We start from the raw sequence: 20495 nt of genomic DNA, 5'->3' as shown, positions 1-20495 counted from the left end.
GAGGTGCTTCTCCTTGTAGTGACTGTTGTTGAGTCAAGTTAATCTGAGGTTTGTTAGTCGGCAGGATACGCAATAGAATTTAGTGTACTCACTGGGGTGTCTTGTGAAGATCTAATCCTCCTCGCTGGTGCACACGCTTAACCGTCAGTGAGGCGCGAGCAGGTGGCTATCAGATAGCCGTAGCGGTTCTTGTCGTTGTAGTTGTTGCTACGGTGCGCAAGACGGAATAGATGATTAGATGATTAGAAGAGTAGAAGAGTAGAAGAGTAGAAGAGTAGAAGAGTAGAAGAGTAGAAGAGTAGAAGAGTAGAAGAGTAGAAGAGTAGAAGAGTAGAAGANTAGATGATTGCTCTATCTTTGCAATTCTCATGCTCATTTCGATATTTGGACACTCGGTATTTCAGGACTGTCTGTTATCATGGATCCATATCTGTATGCCTCTTTCCTTTAGTTTGTCCAACGCTCTTCTGACTTCAAATAATGCGGCAGAGTTTCGAGAAAGTCTGGCGGTTGTTGGTCTTTCCAGAAAGCGCTGATCCTCCTCTGTCTTGGTCTCGTCCCTGTCCACTGGAGCACGGAACGCTGAGTGAAGCGCTTCGCGGGGTTCCATATCTATCACGCGCAGCAGCCTGAATCTTGCCTGTCTTGTAAGCAAGTTTTGTCTGCTTCGTCCATTTCCCACAACTTTGTGGTGTAAACATGGTAGACCCTTCCAACGCGCATCATGACCTGAGATCAATTGAACCTCGGCCTCAGATCCTGCGCTGACGCTTATCAAATCATCCCCGGAAGTAGCGACCAGATATGATAGTTGCCATTCCTGCCTGTTCGCGATTGATTGGAAGCTCGAGGTCATGATTGTTGGGAGTAACCCTGTCCAGATCACCGATGACACATGAGGCGCACAGCTCACAACGTGGCCGCCACCCGTTTATTCCCGGCTCTCGGCAAAATTCGATCTTATCATCGATTCGCGCCCGACACGCGACACAACTTTTTTCCTCAACCAGTGTCCGTTTCCCTTCTTGTCCCTCCGTCGCACCTAATGGTCTCTTCTCTGTTGCAATGATGCTCGCAGCATTCGGATACGTTAAGGGCATTCAATAACACCCTTCAAACTGGACAATCTATATTCTCAATCATCGGTGATTACTTTTGGACAATTCTTTTTTCCCTGCCGTGAGCTGCCGCCAATTGGAGTCAGCAAATCATCGATCAGCGATAACAAGTTGTGAAATTGCCACAACCAGGGACTTGCAGACTGACAAATCTGCGAACAAGCGCGGTATAACCGCGTGAGACTTGATCGAAACCTTTGGGAGCGGCATCCTCGGGACTTCATCACTTAATTGACATTACCACCTGGAAGATGACCCACTTCAATTCCACGCACGAGGAGCTTGCAGGCACCATCCGCCTCTTTGCGGATTCGGATTCCACCACGTCTGATAAGATTTTGCTGCTTCCTCGGCCCACGGAGTCACCCAATGATCCTCTAAACTGGAGTTATTGGCGAAGAATGTGGTCTGCTGCACTGGTCTTGTACATCACTGCTTTGACAGCCGCTACTTCCAACAGTGCTGGTGCTGCAGGTACAGCATTGGTCGAAGAATATGGCATTGGGTGGGGAGTGCAAAACACCGCTGCTGGTGTCTTGTTCTTGGGTATCGGCTATGCAGCATTGGCACTGTCTTCAGCGAACTGGCTCTACGGCAGACGTATCTCATACATCATTTGTTTGATTTCCTCCATCATCGGCAGTGTTTGGTTCGCTCGCTCCGACGGCAAGGCAGATACGATCCTCTGCCAGCTGTTCTTGGGAATCTCTGAATCTGTCGCTGAGGCCACCGCGCAACTGTCGTTGACAGATGTCACTTTCCAGCACCAGCGTGGTTCCGTTCTAGGAGTATACGTGCTCGCGACCTCCGTTGGTACTTTCCTTGGACCTATGATCTCTGGCTTTATCGCGGATAGCCCTCTTGGCTGGCGATGGATGGGTTGGCTTGCCCTGATCATTTCTTTCTGCACCCTTGTCGTCTTCTACTTTGGTTTGGAAGAGACTGCGTTCGATCGCGATAGCATCCTGGACGGTCTGGCCACTGGACGTAGCTCGGCCGAGACCGATATCTCTGGCGAGAAGAAGACGACCGCTGATCCGACTTCTGTGATCGTAAGCGACGAAATCAACAGCGACCATCGCCCCAGAAAGGGCAATCTTATTCCCAATGGCTCTGATTTGGTTCCTAAATCTTACTGGCAGCGCATTGCCCTTATTACACCATCACCCACACTGATCGGAACTGGATTCAAGCAATACATGCGCCGTACATTCCACACCCTACGCATATTCTACTTCCCAGCTGTCATTTACTCCGGCATGCAGTGGGGTATGCAAGACGCCTTCCTTTCCTTCTACATGACAGTTGAGGACGATAATTGGACATCGGAGCCTTACAACTACGGCGATCGTGCCGATGCGATCATGTGTATCCCCACATTGATTGGCGCTGTCATTGGTTGTGTCTACGGTGGTTGGTTCTCCGATGTGTTTGTGCGTTGGATGGCCAAGCGCCGTAACAACATCTCCGAGGCTGAGGATCGTCTATGGCTCATGTACCTGCCTGCTATCCTCTCGCCTATTGGTCTCATTCTGTTCGGTATGGGTACCCAGCGCGTGTGGCCATGGCCCGTCCCTTACGTCGCTCTGGGTTTCATCGGTTTCGGCTTCGGCTGTGGAGGTGATTTGACTATGGCCTACCTCATGGATTGTTACCCAGAGGCAGTTCTGGAGGGCATGGTCGGTGTTGCCGTCATCAACAACTCATTGGCTTGCATCTTTACCTTCGTCTGCTCGATCTGGCTTGATGCACACAGTCTGACACAAGTCTTCGTCACTCTTGGATGCGTTAGCTTCGGTGTCATGTTCATTGGCACTATCGTCATGATGTGGTTCGGCAAGGCCACACGTAGGCTGACTGCTGGCAAGTACAAGGAATTCCTGTACATCCGTGGCAGCGTCTAGAAGGCGAAAAGTTGATTTGTTTTTCTTCCCTGTCCTTCTTATATAATTCTCTCGCTGTTTCTTCTTCTTCTTCGATGTGGATATCCTGGACATTGCTTTAACTGTAATTACGTTTCATGACAATAGACTCATCACAATTCTTTTCTTCAATTGCTTCTCAAATCATTCGTTCATGTGTCCTGGCTGTGAGTAAAGGTTGATCATACAAGTCTTGGCTATCTGCTTCTATCTTAATCACTTTTGCTTCATCGCCCTCTTCAGCATACCGCAGAAGCTCTCGAATAAAATGCTGTCTTTGCCCTGTCGCCAACGAACTTCCATGTCACCTTCTTTGACTTCGATATCAAACTCCAATGCCACATCAGCAGACTCTTTCTTGGGAGCTTCGGGCTCAGGCTTCGACTCCTGCCCGTCTTCCTGTTCCATCTCCACTCTCTTACGCTTGCGTCTTGCTGAGCGAGACCATACGTTTTGACTGGCAGCGCCATGGCCTACCCATTCTTCGGCGTTCCAAGACCACTGAAGGTCGAGTTGTTTGAGCGTGTCGTTCAGTAAGTCTGCAGCTTCAGATCGTGTAAATCCGATGGTGTGGATGGTTTGAGCTGTTGGGTAGGGCAAGATGTGGGTGCCGACATCACTGCCTCTGGCGATTGCCTATGTCCGTTAGTATCATAAGACTGCCCAAGGTCAGTCACGACTCACGTTGCTTGGTCTCCTGTCTCCAAAACTCCAACCCACAGCCCATCGTCTGGTTTTGTTACCCGCTCGGAGTAGAGTGACAGCCCAATTGGTGACACCGATCTCCTTCAGACGATCGATGACTTGATGCACACTAGAGAGTTTCCCGAGCATGCTCGTGTACCACCTGACAGTGTTGCCCAGTTCTATACTCTCCTCGACCATGCGCAGTACGAAGCCAGCATCACCGCCCTCACAGATCATCTCCACGTCCGCACCCGTACACACGGCACTAGGTGCACCACTCTTGCCCGCACTACTCACCGCCATGTCCTCCGCACTCGAGTAAAAAGGAGGATTACACATGGTGAAGTCGAGTTTGTCCACTCCAAACGCCTTTGGGTTGATCAAGGCATCCTCGGCGACGTTTAGCTTAGTACTGATTCGAGATTCGAGATTATTTCTTTTTATGTTGTCGTTTGCATTGTTGAAGTTCGAGGGGTCGATATCTGTGCCTAGCATCTTCCAAGTTGGTCGTAAAGCGCAGGCTAGCAGGCTGTAGATGCATGATGCGCCGATACCACTATGATCACGTCAGTCCAGCTCGATTTATGATCTGGAAGAAACCAACATGTCCAAGCCAATTATATCTTTCTTCTCCAAATCTTCGGAATTATCGGTGGAGTCGAGTAGTTCCTGCAGCCATCGAACATAGTTGTACCTCACGGGAACAGGCGGGCATAATCTGTCATCGGGAAGCTCAAGCTCGATATTGAAGTCGCGTTTCAGCACACTCTTTGTAAGCTGTCTAAATTTCTTCAGCGACCCTTTTCTAGTGTCTCTACGCTTGCATATGATGTAATTGGGAGATGGACTCACTGCAATGCCTTTGGGTCTTGAAAATTGACATGACCGTTTGCGTCATCGTAGAATTTGGCAAAGTCGGGATCGGTCATCGCGAGCGCCTGAAAATCGACCTCTTCATCATAATTCGGAGTTGGCAATGGTTGGGAAGTCATGTTGTGTATGTGTGGAGGTTGCGAAGTTGTGAAGACAGAGCCGGGTAAAGCAGAAGATGGAGAGGTCAAGGTTCATGAAGCCAGCCAGCGTGTTCGGTGAACACGCTAACCTTTATTTTTTGAAAGTCATATAATACATTGAAGGGAAGATCTATTGCCATGTCATGTTTTGGTATTCCATACCCCTAAGCATACGCCATACACCAATTCGTACACGTATTTCTTCGTCGGCTCTAGATAGACCAGCCAAAAGAGCCATCGAATTCCCAGACATCGGGGTCTTCGCCTAGTCGAACCTGTTCCAGCGTAGGGACAACATCTGGCGCATAGCTCTCGAGTAAGGCCTCCATATCGCGCTCTTCCATTGTGCAGAAATCCTCAAGAGTCCATTTGTCGCAAACCTTGATCATCCTAGATGGTGTCAGCTGTGCATGTTGACCGAGTTCGATGTATGTCTGCGTACCACTTCATTCTCTTTGGACCCTCCTCGTTTCCAGGAGCGACGACTCTCAGTTTCTTTCTCAGGGCGCCAACCTTTTTGATGGCCTCGCCCATGTTTGGCGGTAAGGCGGCAGCAATCCTTCTGCGGACAATATTGGCCATTCTGGGACCATTTCCACTTGTGCTGACCATGATCTGCAGAGGACCGTCTCTGTACTGACTTCCAAAGTAGAAGTCACACTCTGGTGGTACATCGGCAATGTTGGCGACGATTCTCTTCTCTTTACACAACTTCCAGATCATAGTCGAGGCTTCGGGGTCGTCGATGGCGGTCATGACCATGGCAATGTTGGGATCATCCAGATCTGAGGGCTCGAAAGTGCGATCGTGGTATTCGACGAGGCCTTGCTCGACACGGTATGCGACTTCATCGTTGAGGCCATCGCGAGGGCTGATGAGACGGACCTTTGCGTCCGAGTTGAGGAGGTTCAGAATGCGACCAGCGGCTACCTTGACTTGTTGGTCAATGTCAACATGCAAAGGAGAAAGTGTTGCGGTTATGACTAACCTCGCCGCCGCCCACCATGAGCACCAGTTTGTTACGGATCTGCCATGCGAGCATGAGAGAGCCACCGCCCTCGATTTCAGGGAACTTGGCCATGACAATGAGTGGATATCAAGTACTGAGTCAAGAGAGACAGAGAGACAGAGGGGAACAAGGTAGAATAAATTATTTGGTAGATTGGCGATAAGAAAGGCAAACCCCGCGGGAAAGCAGATGGAAAGCAGATCGCATCATCGGGGCTGTCATCACCAACTCCTGGTCCATGCAACGGGCCGAGAGCACCGAGGGGCGGTGAAGTCAATACACTCTGTTGCAGTAAACACAAGCCAGTCTGCCTGTCGGCCTCGTGCCGCTTCGTGTAATATGGCATCGCGAAGGACATTAGGAGGCGGGCGCGTCTTGGGCAGCGGGCGCTCGCTATCGCCGGCCGTCATCCCGCAGCGCCCGCAACAACTCACGCCTTCCGAAAGCTCCCTGTCGCTGGCCTCGAGCTCGCATACTTCGACGACCGAAACAGATGATATCGCCAGCAGAGTCGCCCTCGAGTCCAACAATGGCCCTGTCGGTGGTACTGCTTCCGCCAGCTCGCGCCTGGTCTGTCCCATCTGCAACGAGGACATGGTCACACTCCTACAACTCAACCGACATCTCGACGACAACCACCAAAACCTGCAGGAAGTCGAGCAAGATGAGGTCAAGAACTGGTTCGAACAACAGATGAAGAAAGCAAAGCGTTTCCAACCTCTTGCCGTACTCAACCAGAAACTCAAAGGCCTTGACGTTTTCGAGTCCAACGCGACTGCCCCTCCCTCGCTCGTCTCGACTACACCACCTCGTTCCTCACACTCGACCCATTCCACTCCCTTGCCAGCCACCCTGCCCGAGACTCGCCTAGACCCCGACGATGTAGTCACAAAGGCTCATTGGCAGCGGACCTCGGTTCATGACACCTGCTCGGATCCTTTGTGCGGCAAGAGGCTCGGGAATACCAATGGCAGCATCAACTGCAGACATTGCGGAAAGCTCTTTTGTGAGGAACACACCATGTACCAGATGAAGCTGTCTCGCTCCGCTCAGCATGAACCCGTCCGTGGCCTGTGGTGTCGCGTGTGCGAAACATGCTACAAGAGTCGACCTGGCTACAACGATCACTCGGGACTCGAGCGTGACCATACTCAAGAGTTTGTTGCCATTCGGAGACGCACAGTAGACAAGGCATACCTCGAAGTGAGCAGGTTGGAAAAGCGCCTTTCGAGGCTGACACAGCTGTTGGCCAACCCTCCTCCCCCTGAGAACGACCAGAGCACTAGTAGCTTCCTGTGGTCCCTGGCCGGCTCTAAGAACCACATACGATCCCTGGAGCAGTCAGTCGTAACTTGGGAAGAGGATGCTCGCGTATTACACTGTCCATTCTGTCAGCAACAGTTTTCACAATACTCCTTCCGCCGCCATCATTGTCGAATATGTGGTCGAGTTGTGTGCGGCGACCCAGCCACGAATTGCTCGACTGCGATCGGTCTCAACGTAGATGCCCCCGTCGCAACCAACGGTCTTGAAAAATCACTCGGTCAAGTCGCTGTTGACGTGCGTATGTGCAAAGACTGCCAACATACAATATTCAGCAAGTCTGACTTTGCCCGTCAATTATCTACACGACCCCCGGACCAGCGCGCCTATGAGAATCTTGTTCAGTTTGAGCGCGGAATCCGTCTTCTTCTGCCCAAATTTCAAAAGCTGCTTCAGGCCTTACAAGATCCTGACAAACCTCCAACGCCAACTCAATTGACCGATGCCACGAAAGTACGTAGACGGCTCATGGATGCCTTCACACAATATGACGTCGCGGCCAGGCGCATCAGAGACTTACCGACGGAACGTCCGACGCAAGAACGTTTACAAAAGGCCATTTATGCACAGGCAACTACCTTCCTGCACTTACACATGCTTCCCCTCAAATCCTTACCCAAACTGCTTCAACACGCGACACCGCACGGCAAACCACAAGCCAAGCCCTCAGCCGATCCCTTGGCCGCCATCAGAAACGATCAGGCCAGGCCACAAGGCAGTCGAGCGAGCAGCTCGTCATCCGCTCAAGTCACCGCGCTAGAGGCCGAAGAGAAAGAACTCCGAGAACGCATGATTGTTCTCGAGGAACAAAAGTTCTTTGTCGAGGGTATGATTGCTGATGCGAATAAGCGGAGGAGATTCGATGAAGTGGCTAGTCTGGCTGGAAATGTCGAAGACTTGACTAGGGAGATTGATCAACTGCAAGGTCAGATAGCAGGCATGGATTTTGCGACTGCTTATGCCGCTGGGCAAGAGATTTGATCTGCACCTACAAGGATAATGGACAGCCGTCGTTCGCGTTATTGTGTTATTGGTCTTTGAAATTAGCGAGGCGTTTATGGTGGTGGTTTGTGTGCTATCTATCTCACCCTACAACGGGTCGATAACCCAGTATGATATGCTCTTCTTCTCGCACTTCTTTGATGACCTAAGAGTGGTCTGCCCTTCTTCCTTTTTGCTCGTCTGCCTGCACCCTTTCCACGCGTACCTGCGGGGTGATGAGACATGAGAAGGATCAGCTTGGCCATGTTTCTTCTGCATGTCATGTCATGTCATGTATCTTCGCCCACATCCTGCAGGCACGACCTTGAATCTCCAGCTTCTCCGCACCAGGCGCATCAGCTACATCTCATGATCACGCCCTACAGTAAGCTCTAATACTGCCTTGGCTGGAAACTAGCATCCCAAGCTCCTATAGTCTATACAGGTACACAACTTCTCCTCAACTGCTCGTATAAAGAGGCATTAGTCAGGCCCCGGCATATTGAACATCTGCAAGTTTCTGTCATAGTTTAAGTGATGTGTTTGCTTTTTTGTTGCCGTTGTTTTCATATCCTAAGCCACCTACCACCTTCGGATCCTGCGACCGACCCCGAAAATCCAGGGTTTCCTGGTTTCGGGGGTCTGGATGCGAGATTCTCCGCAGGGATCGTCATTGCAGGTGATGTTCGGGAGGTGCGGCCCGTGAAATTTGTTTGTTGTGCGAAGACTTGCTGCCCCTGAATATCACGGTGTTTGGAAATACCTAGAGGTGTGAAGGTTGGTATGGAGGGAGTTATTTCGTGATGGACCGAGTCGGAACGTAAGAGGAACAGAATTATGTCCTTGAATGACTTGAAATTGTTCTACAAAAACACCACACCTATCAACTGGAGGACTGGAACCTGATTTTACCATGGACAAGAAAATTCGTAACATTCATGAGACCTCAATAACACCTATGCAGACACATCATCCTTTGGTGACTTCACCCACTCTTGGTCCCAAGGTACCATTGCGTCTTTGCCAACGACCGCCTTGATAGCCCTCTCGCTGATATCCCAGAAACCTGGTCCCAAGGAGGGATCGGCGGCTAGATCTTTTTCTCGTCCTGAAACGCCCTGGGGAGAACTACGTCAGTGGGATGCATCCACGTTTGGAAGAGGAGAAGGAAGCTTACCACGTCTACTAGATATGCACCGTTCAGGTACTCGTTCTCGACGTCGGATGAGGTTGCTGCGTAGAGGACTATGCGCGAACTACTGCGTACTGTGAAATGATCGTCCTTGGATAAAGTGTCTAGAACGTGATCGCAGAGGTCCGAAGGTTGCCAATGGCTGTCTCTTCTAGGATGGCTGCTTGCGTCTGACGATGCTTTTGACGGTTGCACGGCAATGGCGTAGATGTTGTCGTGATGGCGTTTGGCAATGCGTTCGGCGAGGCCGTGTCGGACACCTAGGATCATGCTCGTCCTCGAGCGGCGGAAGATTTCCGAACAGACTTCTGCGTCGTAGGCGGTGCGGCGGATATCCTCTTCATCGCTGGATGAGTCGTCGGCGACGCTTTTCGAGCGCTGCTGTCCTGGCGCTTCGAAGATGACGCGAGGAGCGGGAGCTCCAGTTATCCGCGACGTTCTGCGGAGGAGAGGCCAGAGAAGGTTACTGGCGTAGAAGTGGCCCAACCACATCATGCCGAAGTAAGCATCGATGCAATGAAGATCGGTCGTGAAGTGAGCTTGATCGATCCCCGAGCCTAGTATGCACAAGTCGAGTCTCGGAAGCTCGTCGCATAGAGAAGAAAACACCTCTTGGACTTGGATGAGGTCCGTCATGTCGCAATATCGCCATTCGATGGCCGCGTCCTGGCCGACTTCCTTGCGGATCTGAGAGACAGCTTCCGTGCCTTGCTTCGCACGAGCATTCACCATTATGACTCGGCATTTGTGGATGGCAAGGGCGCGAGCAATTTCGCCGCTGATTGATTGTCAAAAAGATATTCCAAAAAAGGAGATAATGGATAGATGGACATACCCAATTCCGCATGCACCTCCCGTAACGATAGCGGTCCGGCCTTGTAAATTCGGCATGTCTTCTGGAGATTGGAAAACGGGAAAGTAGGAGTCTTGGGCTCGCATCTTGAGCTTTGTTGAGAAGATACTGGCGTATTTGTTGATGATGATGTCGAGGCGTGGTCGGAATAACAAGACCAGACAAAGCAATTGGTCAGGTCGGACATATATATATCCTTCTGACAAAGAATGGTGGCTTGGAAAGAACTTGATTGAGAATAGTGCTGTTCCTGGGAAAGGGTAGTACTGTATATATACGTAGTTCTTGCTTTCGTCTAATAGCCCGATGGGATCGAAAAGGTGGAAAGACCTACGTGCATGTAACGGGCCGGGCGCTGACTGTAGAAGGCTACCTCATAAGCACCTAATGATGGTGAAGGATCCACATCCCTGTCACTCTTTTTGCGGCTCTTTTCCCTAGGTTTCGTTTCCCCGGATGCAGAAAAGTAGTCGCATTCGGTAAAAGTTGCGTTGGAATGTTGGTGGAAATCGTGGTTCCCTGATTTTCTTGCGGCGTCTGATCATCACGAAACATCCAAGTTTTCTGGAAGCCCACGACGCAGTTGCGTCTCAAGGGCTTGGAAATCATGCTCTTTTCCCTACACGTGTGGTTAGAAACTTGGTCACAAGACTGCGCCGAATTCTTCCTTTGTTCGTCGTGTTGTTCGATTATTCGCAGGCCAAGCGAGGTCGTTGCACAGAAAAAGCAACCTGAAGCCGGCACTAGTTGCGTCAAAATGGTCAAAATAGCATCGCTGGCATGTCGCATTCCGCCGCCTACACGTAACGGCCGCGAGTTTACGGAAAACCATGCGCACAGCAGGAGGCAAGGTGAGTTGGAGGCGCGTCCGTAAAGATGACGCAGTACTCGAGTAATCCCGACTGGTTGGCACAAAAGCATCGCTCATCCCCGGACCCCAGGGTGCTGCGACATGAGGGCAAGATGAGCATTTTTTCCGTCATATGGTCGTAAATGTTTTTTGAGGTTGGGCGCTCAACCCGTAGTGTTGAACAAATTATCAGCAAGCTCATAGGTAGGTCAGGCATTGAAGATAGCGCTTGCTGTTTCGGAACGCAGCATGATCGGTTGATCCACTCCAAAAGTTCAGGAAAGCATCCTCAGTCGTCGATGGTGCATCCAAACCTCGATCTGCTGTTGTGGTGAATGGTGACAGAAGCCATGCTATCTCCTGCGTGCTCTCTGACCAATCGCCATGATGTAGGCAAGGTAAGGCAAGGCGGGCCGCCGCAGCGGTGCAACGAGGTAGGAGCTTGTGTCCGATGGTTCTGCAATCTTGTTGTCTTCGTTCGTCATCCAAGTGTTTTCACCTGAAGGTTGAGTGCAATCATTCATGTGGCGGTGGCAGTGGTAGTCGCAGTCGCAGTCGCTTGTATCACGGTGGTCTCATGCCGTTGATTTGACAGATCAAGAGGACAACCTCTGCCAAGTAGATTTGACACAGCTAAAAAAGACTTTCTAGAAGTTTAAGTTCATGTGCCGAAGCTTCAGAAGACAGCTGCAAGGAGGAGGCTCAAACTTCCTGGGGAACTTCGGGAAGGTGGCCGGGGCCGCAAGGGCGAAGGGGGTGGTTGGGGAAGACAACAGCAGGTGTAGACCATCGGCATCTCGAGCACAATTGACATTATCAAGTCAGCTTTCGAGATGCATAAATCGTTTTTGTCTTATTGAGTTCACATTGAGATGTTGTTCTCTGGCCTTCTCAATAGAGCCTCTCTGTAATCTGAATATCTTCGTGCATATTCACAGCGACACTGTCGAGGTCCTCATATCTGTAGTCGCACGCTTTTTGCTCATGTCTGTACACTCGGCAATGCCTCTCTCTTGCGGACGGCCTTGCGCTCTCATGCACACTCTAGTACGGGTAACCATTTCAACCGGTTCGTTGTCTTGTAAAGCTGTATAATATTGACGTGGATGGCTTCAGTCAGCTCTGCATAGAGCATCGACGATCAGAGCTCATCTTTTGCTGGTCGGTTACCCTTAGGCTTTCTAATCATGCGGTCAGTCGAGATCGAGCACCTGTGATATAGGCAACCTACAGCTTGAGATACTTTCTAAAGACTGCATTCAAGGTCTTCAAATGGATGAATGCGTTGGCATCCTCTCCTAATCCCCACGCGAAAACGCCTCCAAGCTTACGAGGCTGAACGATGGCTGGAAACTTCTTCGCCATGGAAGCAGGGGTATCCCACGACCAAAAGATCTTCTCTTCTGCGTCCCAGTAATAGTTGCCGTCATCGTCGTACAAAGCGTTGGGAACAGCCTTTTCGAAAGACTTCTTGAGCTCTGTTGGGATTTTGTCGTGCCATGAGAAAGCTCCACTTTGCCCTAGGTCCCTGCCTGTCTTCGGGTCTTCCATCTCGACTGTCTTACAGCCCAAGGCCTTCTGAGCGCACTCTTCTGTCGTCCGGAACCATTTGACGTAGAAAGCAAATCCCAAATTCGCTTTCTCAGCAGGAACGCCATTGTTTAAATACGTATCGATGGCAATCAGAGAATTGACAATGCCAGTGTGATGCGCGGTGACATTGTCACGCCTGTTCATCAAGTCATATGTCATGATGTTAACGTAGTCTAGATACTTCATGGCCTCCACGAGCGTATCTTTGGTGAAGGCAACTTGGATGTCGACAGGTTTGCCCCTTGGAACAGGATGTTAGCATATATTCTTGCTTTGGAGACTTGTGCCAAATCATGAGTCGATCTACTAGCTCCGTAACTCATCTGATAAAGCGATCATCATATCGTGGAAAACCCCACAACTTCCACAGACAACTCATGTATACCTGTGACAGGACGAGAGGTAGATATATGAGGGTATCTGTCCATTGAAAGCCCGTTGGTCATGTCTTTGATCTCGGTGTCAGGTTGAATTTGGTACTTTTCACCCATGTCCCACGAGTTTTCTGGACTGATGACCGAGTTGAGGCTAGCCGAGTCCGACTCATGGCGGTTGCACGTTCAGTTGACTTACGGGACTGCTGCTGAGATGATCTTGTCAGGTCCGATGGCAGCTCGGATCTCGGCGAGAAGTTTAGGATATACCCCAACCTCCCAGCTCTTTTCGGAATTGGTGATTTGCTTGTAATCTTCACCATTGCCGCCCGGGTATTCCCAGTCAAGGTCAACTCCGTCCGCACCGGTGGAGTCAAGCATTACCTTGATGTTTTCCGCAAACGCTTTCCTGCCCATCTGAGATGCAGCCGCGGCGGAGAAGCCTCTGGTATCACCCCATCCGCCAATGGCTATCAGAACTGCAAGATCTTTCTTAGGAAATTTCTTTCGCACTGTTTCAACATCGGTAAAGAGTGGCCATTTGGACGGGGGCTTTCCATTGAAGATAGAAGACTTCATGAAAGCCAGTGTGACGTGCGTCACATCCGCGATATGAACCGCTGGAGGGTACACCTCGTGCTGAGCGGTCAGGTACAAAACATAGCGTGACGCCTGGGACACATATGCTAATGCTGCGATTAGCACTAGCAGCGTCGCTCGCATTGTTGGCTTGGAGTTGCGAGAGGGAATTGATGTTTCGGTTGCAAGTTGTGATGGAAGGGTGTTTGGATTTCGAGACTTTCGATGTCGCCGATGACTCGAAGCGTGGCTAAAAGCATGGCCACATCATCATCATTAACGTGCCCAATACGGAAGTAAATGATGTTCCCCACCCCCACAGCCCTTACTTCCTTCCTTTTGATTTTTGTGCAAGACCATCTTCGTTTTCATGTCGCCAACTAACAGATGCGATGTTGCTCGAAACCTGCTCTACTCGACAGGCCTTCTGAAACACTCTCTAGTTTTACGGAGTTGATTGCACGCGCGCGGCAGTGCAATTATAGAGTCGCGTTTGCAATGGTCGAAGGATGGACGATTATCGACGAGTCTGTCAAGCAATTAGGGCAATAATGTTTTCATGTCGCATCGTTGCCCTGGATATCTACACAACGAGCATTGAATATGCTAGTCTTTGGCATGAAACACCATTCTGTGTTTGAGTGCCATCGCGCCTTCCATGGCCACGACGCTCGGTCAAAGCTTGACGGAGTGCGATTGCGTGGCTATTGCCCATCTACACAGATAAGTCCTACACAACTAGCTTCTGCTTGATCGATTTCCACTCAATCGAGTAAGCTGTATAGGGCATCAGTCGATGCCTGTAACACCCTTCCAGTGCACACGCATCGGATATTTCTCCTTAGGGGATGTTTCTGCTGATTAGTTTACTACACCAAGCCACCACGCCGCGAATCTTTGTTGAAGAACGACGAGTTTCCATGCAACTCAAGTAAACCAGTGGTAATAGACATACTGTGGACCAGTGAGGTGAAGACGATATCATCATGCGTCGTGACAATAAAGTTCCGCCAGACTTGAGACCACAAGACTTGCTAGGGATGAGAGGTAGATTGACATGCCCTAAATCGCACTCTCTCTCAGGCCCTATGCTTACGACAACCCTTGCTGAGCATACCAATGATCAGCTCTGACCTCTTATGGGACCTGACTCTTGGTGTGGGCGAGCATACATATCTTGGACCAAGACCACCTCAAAATCAACAGTATCACATTCTTTCGGTTTCCTCTGTTATTCACGATCGTTGCATCTACTTCTTTTTCTTATTCTACCACCATGAAAACCAGTTTAGCCGTCCTAGGCGCTGCAACCCTTTGTGCAGCCTCTGTCTCCAACACTACCAAAGACGGCCTTATCACCGATGGACTCGTCTCTCTTGGAGATTGGCAGAGTGCCTTCGACAAAGCTCAAAACTTTGTCTCACAGCTTACTACCGAAGAGAAAATCACCATCATCGGAGCTGGATCTCTGACCAACACCTCTGCAAATTGGACAGCTCTCGGGATTTCGGATGGTCCACAAGGAGCGCAGAACTTCTACTACGAGAGCGCCTTCTCGATGACATGTGCCTTGGCTATGACTTGGGACAAAGACGCTATCTACAAACAAGGCAAAGCTGTCGCTACCGAGTTTTACCAGAAGGGCTTGCAAATGTTGGCTGGGCCTGTATCAAACCCCATGGGCAGATCAGCTTGGGGTGGCCGTAATGGTGAATCGTTTGGACCAGACGCCTATTTTAACGGTATTCTCGGTGGCATCAGTGCAAAAGCCTACCAGGCAGGTGGTGTCATCGCAGGTGGAAAAGTGAGTATATCTTGTTCTGACTCCGTCCAAGTCACTAACCGCTTGTCAGCATTTCATCCTGTACGAGCAAGAGACTAATCGTACTTCTTCCATGAGCGGTGGTGGTGGTATGGGAGGCGGCATGGGCGGTGGCCCCACCAGTTCAGGCAACAGCACTATGGGCGCTTCAACATCTGGCTCTGCCCCGTCAGGCTCTGCTCCGTCAGGAATGACTCTCAGAGCAAGAGCAGACAATTCATCCACTACCCAATCTTCGACCGAGAGTGCCCCTTACTCATCCAATATAGACGACAAGACGTTTAGAGAGACATACCTCTGGCCTTGGTACGACATCATCAAGGGTATGTGATCGTCAAGCACAAGGAAAACTTCTTACTGACGTATATACAGCTGGCACTGGTGCAGTCATGTGCGCAATGACCGAAGTCAACAACACTGCAGCTTGTGAAGATAGCTCACTCCTTATGGGCATGCTCAAAACTGATCTTGGCTTCCCTGGGATGGTTTGGCCGGACCAGAACGGTCAAAAAACGGCTCTTGGGTCAGCCACAGGAGGCCTTGACTACGGTTCAAGCAGTACCTGGTCTACATCAACTATCGAAGCATTCTTGAGCAACGGCTCTCTTTCAGAAGCCCGTCTGAATGATATGGTTATCCGCAATGTTATTGGCTACTACAGAGCCAATCTGGACAACGGAGAACAGCCTTCCAAGGCAGACTACGATGACTACGTCGATACCATGTCCGACCACGCCAACATCATTCGTGAGAACGGAGCGAAGTCAATTGTTCTTCTTAAGAACGATGGCGCTCTTCCTCTGAACAAGCCTAGAAGAATGACACTCTTCGGTGCCAACGCCGGACCTGTCATGGGAGGGCCCAACCTGCAATTCACTGTTCAGGGCTCTGGGCCAACATACCAAGGCCATCTTGCTAGTGATTCTGGCTCCGCTCAATCTTCGCTACCCTATCTCATCACTCCTGAAGCAGCTCTGACGCTCAGAGCATCGAAGGAACATACCAATGTCAAGTGGATCTTAAACGACACATACAGTACGAGCAGCTCGGGCAACACTCTGGTTACTCTATCTTCCTCAGAGACTGCTGTCGATGCTTCTTATGCGGGATATGCGGCCGCCAGTGACGTATGCCTCGTCTTCATTAATGCTCTATCAGGCGAAGGTGCCGATCGAACTGAGTTGTACAACGAGGATCAGGACACCATGGTTAACACCGTGGCTGCCAACTGCAATAACACCATCGTCTTCATTACTTCCACTGGTATCCGCCTTGTTGACCAATGGATTGAGAACGAAAACGTTACTGCTGTGCTATACTCTGGTCCTCTTGGTCAAGAGAGTGGCAACTCAATCACCGACGTTCTCTACGGCGATGTTAATCCCTCAGGTAGACTTATCCACACTATCGCAAAGAACGAGTCGGACTACAATGTAGAGATTTGCTACACCTACAACTGCAACTACACCGAGGGCAACTACATCGACTACAAGTACTTTGAACACAGCAACACCACCGCTCGTTATGCTTTCGGTCACGGCTTGTCGTACACTTCCTTCGGCTACAGTGACATCAAGACGACCAAGCTCATGTCCAACCTGTCATACCACGCCAAGGGACGTCTTGAAGTTGGCGGCCGTGCAGACTTGTACGACGTCGTTGCAGAGGTAAGTCTTACTAATACAAGCCCTTGAAAAGTATACTGACAAGCATAGGTCGATGTCAATGTGCAGAACACCGGTTCGCGTGACGGAGCCGAAGTCCCACAGCTCTACATTGGCTACCCAGAGGGCTCTGGGGCTGATCAACCTCTCAAGGCTCTCCGCGGCTTCGAGCGTGTAGAGATCAAGAAAGACGAACACAGCCAGGTCAAGTTCCAGCTCAGACGCAGAGATCTCTCGTTCTGGGACGTCACTGCCCAAGAGTGGGCTTTGCCGACTGGTGATTTCAAGATCTATGTCGGCGCTTCTTCCACAGACATTCGACAGACGGGTACGCTGGCTATGTAGATCTCAGATCCTTGGATTCCTTGCTGAAGATTTGTAGAGGGTGGAGAAGGTGGTCTGTTGAGATTAAACCTCTGGCTGGGTAAGAAGCGAGAAACAACGCCGACGGAGTTTCTACCGAACGCAATGTCAAACTTAATTAGCGCACATTTGTATGTTCAAGTTCTTCCCCTCCATTCCCACTACCTGAAGGCAGTTCATATCCAGGAAAGCTCGCATCAATTTTTGGAGATATATCGACTCTCGATGAAGGTCGCACGTAGTCTTTTGAATCTCAATAACGGAAGACCTTTCGTGCAGACAAACAGCCTAGCAAGAATCTGCTTGGCGTACGTCGGATAGAAAAGCTCTGTCACTCTGTACCAAGTCTTAGGTCAATCTCAGAAGGCTGGAGATCCACAATTTGCGGCTCCGTCTTCCCGCCCATCCATGTCGCCAGCATCACGGAGACATCGCGCAACACAGAGCAACATCTTGTGGCCATCTATGACCAATGTTCTATGATGGGTGGTCTATACCAATTTCGACAGTCTTAGGCTCCATCTGGCCTGATTGCACTGCGCTCTGAACGGCCTGAGTGCGAACGCTGATACCAAATCTTTCGAGATCCACGTTTTCTGTAACACAAGCACGTCCCGGGATGCTGCAGCCGGAGCCGGCGTGCCTGTAGATCATGAATCTTTTCTCAACTTAGACGATCGTACTGCACCACTGCATGGGAAGTGGCGCGGCACAGGCACAGCAGAACACGAGGGCAAGTAAACATCAAAAGTAGGTCGCTCCTGCCAGATCTTGGACCTTCCTTCCTCTTATCTCTTTTCTCCCTTCTTTGTCGCTCTTTGTATTCCATCAATATGTTAAAGTCATTCTTTTTGGCGGCCGCCTCTTCTGGCCTTGCCGCTGCAATCACTTGCGATGACCTCGCTTCTTCTCTCACCTTCAAGGATGTCGATGTAATCTCGGCGTCCAGCTCTTACTACACCAAAGGCTCAACGATCAACATTGAGGGCGAGCAGTCAAATGCCTGTTTCAAGCAGACCTACCCGGAGATCGATATGTGCAGAGTCGTCTTGACTGTGGCCACCAGTCCTACTTGACACAATTACATGGAGGTGTGGCTTCCCAGCGGCAGCACACCCTGGAACGGCCGACTCTTGGGTACTCGCAACGGCGGTCTGGCCGGCTGCATCGAATATGAGGATATGGCATACTACTCTAGCTTAAACTTCGCCACAGTAGGAGACAATGGCGGTCACAACAGCTCCACTTCTGATGGTTCGAAGTTGCTGAACAACAATGAGGCCGTAATCGATCTTTCCTACCGTTCCAGGCATATTTCGGTCGTTGCCGCAAAACAAGTCATCAAGCAGTATTACAGCCAGCCTGCAAGCTACTCTTACTATGTTGGTTGCAGTACTGGTGGTCGTCAAGGTCTCAAGTCTGCTCAAGAGTTCCCTGACGATTTTGACGGAATTTTGGCCGGATCTTCTGCCTCTGACTTCAATCACCTTTCGGACTGGACTTCTAGATTCCTGTTGATCACTGGGTTCGGCAGTGATGCTAGAGCTCTATCTAGGGATCAGTGGGTCTATGTTCACGAAGAAGTCCTTGCTCAATGTGACGAGCCCCTGGATGGCGTTGCAGACGGCATTCTCGAGGATCCCACAATCTGCGAGTTCAACGCTGCTGCTCTTCAATGTGGCACCAGCTCCGACTCTCGCTGTCTCACCCAGACTCAGGTCCAAACTGTCAACGACGTCTACTCTGAACTCTACGACCAGAACGGAAACTTGCTCTACCCTTCTCTGTCTCTCGGAGCCGAATTGGTTGCTTCCCAGCAGGGTCTCTTCACCGGCTCAGTCATCGGCAATGCCGCAAACTTCATCTCCAATGCCGTATACAATGACAGCAACTGGGACCCCCGCAGCCTGAGTCAAGAGACCTTTACTAGAGCAGATGAGACCGATGTCTTGCACGGAAACATTTCGAGTTGGAACGGCGATCTCAGTGCCTTCCGCAGAGCTGGCGGCAAGTTGATGATGTAGTAAGTAAATACGAGTGATATCTTTTTCAAGCATCATGCTAACTTATACATCAGTCACGGTATGGCAGATCCTAACATCGCCGGCGAGAACTCTCAACGCTACTACCTTCACGTCGCCAAAACCATGGGTGCCAGCGACGAACAATTGGACGATTTCTTCCGTTTCTACCGTATCTCTGGTAACGGACACTGCTCTTCGGGTGGCGAGGGTGCTTGGGAATTCGGACAGATAGCAGCTGCACGAAACGGAAAATCCAGTGCCGTCCAGCAGCTGGTGGATTGGACCGAGAAGGGTATCGCCCCTGACACCATCACCGGAACCAAATTCCACAACGACGACCCCAGTCAGGGTGTCGCTTTCGAGCGCAGCCACTGCAGATTCCCTTACCGCACTACGTACAAGGGCAACGGCCTCGATCCCAACGTCACCACCAGCTGGACATGCGAGAAGATCAACAACTGGCAGGAGTGCGGCCCTGGTGCACTTCCCAGACTCTGTTAAGCATTTGATCAGATAAAACTGATCGCTAGCTTTGGACACACAGATTGCATCGACTGACGGCTCAAGCTCATTGATGACATGAAAAGTCCCCAAGCTCCACCTTTATATAATACATAATCTTTTCACCAATCGATAGACTTCACTTCTTCTCAGTCGCCTGTCCATTTCGTGCTTACATTTCAAAGATGTAAGCTCTCTCTCATGATCACATTCAATGATCATTTGGCTATAGAGATGCACAACGCCATCCCAGCTCACAATCACGTCTACCAAAAGTGCTGAAATCGGTCCATCTCTGCTACAAAAACATCATGCATGTTTACAGCCCTCAACGTGACAGCTCGCATACTCAAGAAGGACCATCACATCGTCCCCTCAGCTACACATCAGTTTATCAACCACATCGTCTTCCATTCGAATCATCACAACTCGCTAAACCCTGCCGCACGCAATCTGCGTATTCAAAACCCTGCATACGTACCAATAGCCTCCCAAGCCGAATCACAAACCATCCGTTTCGAACAAATTGATCGCCCAGATTCGCACATGTAAGATGCGAGTCAAGGAGAACTGCAGAAGAGCTAAAGATAGAGTACTGTATGCAAGAAAAGTAAGAGGAGAGAGCGA

At 50.3% G+C, this 20495-nt stretch overlaps 8 protein-coding genes across 8 annotated transcripts; 4 read left to right on the top strand and 4 right to left on the bottom strand.

Annotated features, from left to right (window-relative positions):
- The first annotated feature begins 1005 nt into the window (after positions 1 to 1005).
- On the top strand, positions 1006 to 3175 carry M438DRAFT_344108 (MFS general substrate transporter). Its single transcript, XM_029905137.1, has one exon. The coding sequence runs from the start codon at positions 1370 to 1372 to the stop codon at positions 3020 to 3022; it is 1653 nt and encodes a 550-aa protein (XP_029762880.1). The 5' UTR covers positions 1006 to 1369; the 3' UTR covers positions 3023 to 3175.
- Positions 3176 to 3203: 28 nt separating this feature from the next.
- M438DRAFT_315434 (uncharacterized protein) lies at positions 3204 to 4748 on the bottom strand. Its single transcript, XM_029902655.1, has 4 exons — positions 4580 to 4748; positions 4332 to 4508; positions 3725 to 4283; positions 3204 to 3676 (listed from the first exon to the last, which is right to left on the bottom strand). Exons 1-4 carry the CDS (start codon positions 4717 to 4719, stop codon positions 3257 to 3259), a joined length of 1296 nt encoding a protein of 431 aa, XP_029762879.1. The 5' UTR covers positions 4720 to 4748; the 3' UTR covers positions 3204 to 3256.
- A 37-nt stretch (positions 4749 to 4785) lies between these two features.
- Positions 4786 to 5860, bottom strand: M438DRAFT_315430 (siroheme synthase middle domains-like protein). The gene is made up of 3 exons (XM_029902654.1): positions 5729 to 5860; positions 5183 to 5670; positions 4786 to 5130 (listed from the first exon to the last, which is right to left on the bottom strand). The coding sequence occupies exons 1-3, from the start codon at positions 5819 to 5821 to the stop codon at positions 4953 to 4955; spliced, it is 759 nt and encodes a 252-aa protein (XP_029762878.1). The 5' UTR covers positions 5822 to 5860; the 3' UTR covers positions 4786 to 4952.
- Positions 5861 to 5988: 128 nt separating this feature from the next.
- Positions 5989 to 8206, top strand: M438DRAFT_344105 (uncharacterized protein). Its single transcript, XM_029905136.1, has one exon. The coding sequence runs from the start codon at positions 6089 to 6091 to the stop codon at positions 8051 to 8053; it is 1965 nt and encodes a 654-aa protein (XP_029762877.1). The 5' UTR covers positions 5989 to 6088; the 3' UTR covers positions 8054 to 8206.
- Positions 8207 to 8936: 730 nt separating this feature from the next.
- M438DRAFT_181135 (NAD(P)-binding protein) lies at positions 8937 to 10333 on the bottom strand. The gene is made up of 3 exons (XM_029899187.1): positions 10081 to 10333; positions 9231 to 10023; positions 8937 to 9171 (listed from the first exon to the last, which is right to left on the bottom strand). Exons 1-3 carry the CDS (start codon positions 10182 to 10184, stop codon positions 9010 to 9012), a joined length of 1059 nt encoding a protein of 352 aa, XP_029762876.1. The 5' UTR covers positions 10185 to 10333; the 3' UTR covers positions 8937 to 9009.
- A 1842-nt stretch (positions 10334 to 12175) lies between these two features.
- Positions 12176 to 13638, bottom strand: M438DRAFT_373220 (glycoside hydrolase family 18 protein; the record flags this gene model as incomplete). Its single annotated transcript, XM_029908403.1, has 2 exons — positions 12176 to 12782; positions 13115 to 13638. The coding sequence occupies 2 exons, from the start codon at positions 13636 to 13638 to the stop codon at positions 12176 to 12178; spliced, it is 1131 nt and encodes a 376-aa protein (XP_029762875.1).
- Positions 13639 to 14770: 1132 nt separating this feature from the next.
- On the top strand, positions 14771 to 17511 carry M438DRAFT_363843 (putative beta-glucosidase D; the record flags this gene model as incomplete). The annotated part of the gene is made up of 4 exons (XM_029907680.1): positions 14771 to 15298; positions 15348 to 15639; positions 15689 to 16983; positions 17032 to 17511. The coding sequence occupies 4 exons, from the start codon at positions 14771 to 14773 to the stop codon at positions 17323 to 17325; spliced, it is 2409 nt and encodes an 802-aa protein (XP_029762874.1). The 3' UTR covers positions 17326 to 17511.
- Positions 17512 to 18169: 658 nt separating this feature from the next.
- M438DRAFT_363842 (tannase and feruloyl esterase) lies at positions 18170 to 19940 on the top strand. The gene is made up of 2 exons (XM_029907679.1): positions 18170 to 19366; positions 19421 to 19940. Exons 1-2 carry the CDS (start codon positions 18429 to 18431, stop codon positions 19866 to 19868), a joined length of 1386 nt encoding a protein of 461 aa, XP_029762873.1. The 5' UTR covers positions 18170 to 18428; the 3' UTR covers positions 19869 to 19940.
- Positions 19941 to 20495: the final 555 nt, after the last annotated feature.

The sequence above is a fragment of the Aureobasidium pullulans genome (assembly GCF_000721785.1).
Source record: "Aureobasidium pullulans EXF-150 unplaced genomic scaffold scaffold_5, whole genome shotgun sequence".
NCBI lineage: Eukaryota > Fungi > Ascomycota > Dothideomycetes > Dothideales > Saccotheciaceae > Aureobasidium > Aureobasidium pullulans.
The sequence above is the reverse complement of the archived record's forward strand: the minus strand, read 5'-3'. Positions and strand labels throughout refer to the sequence as shown.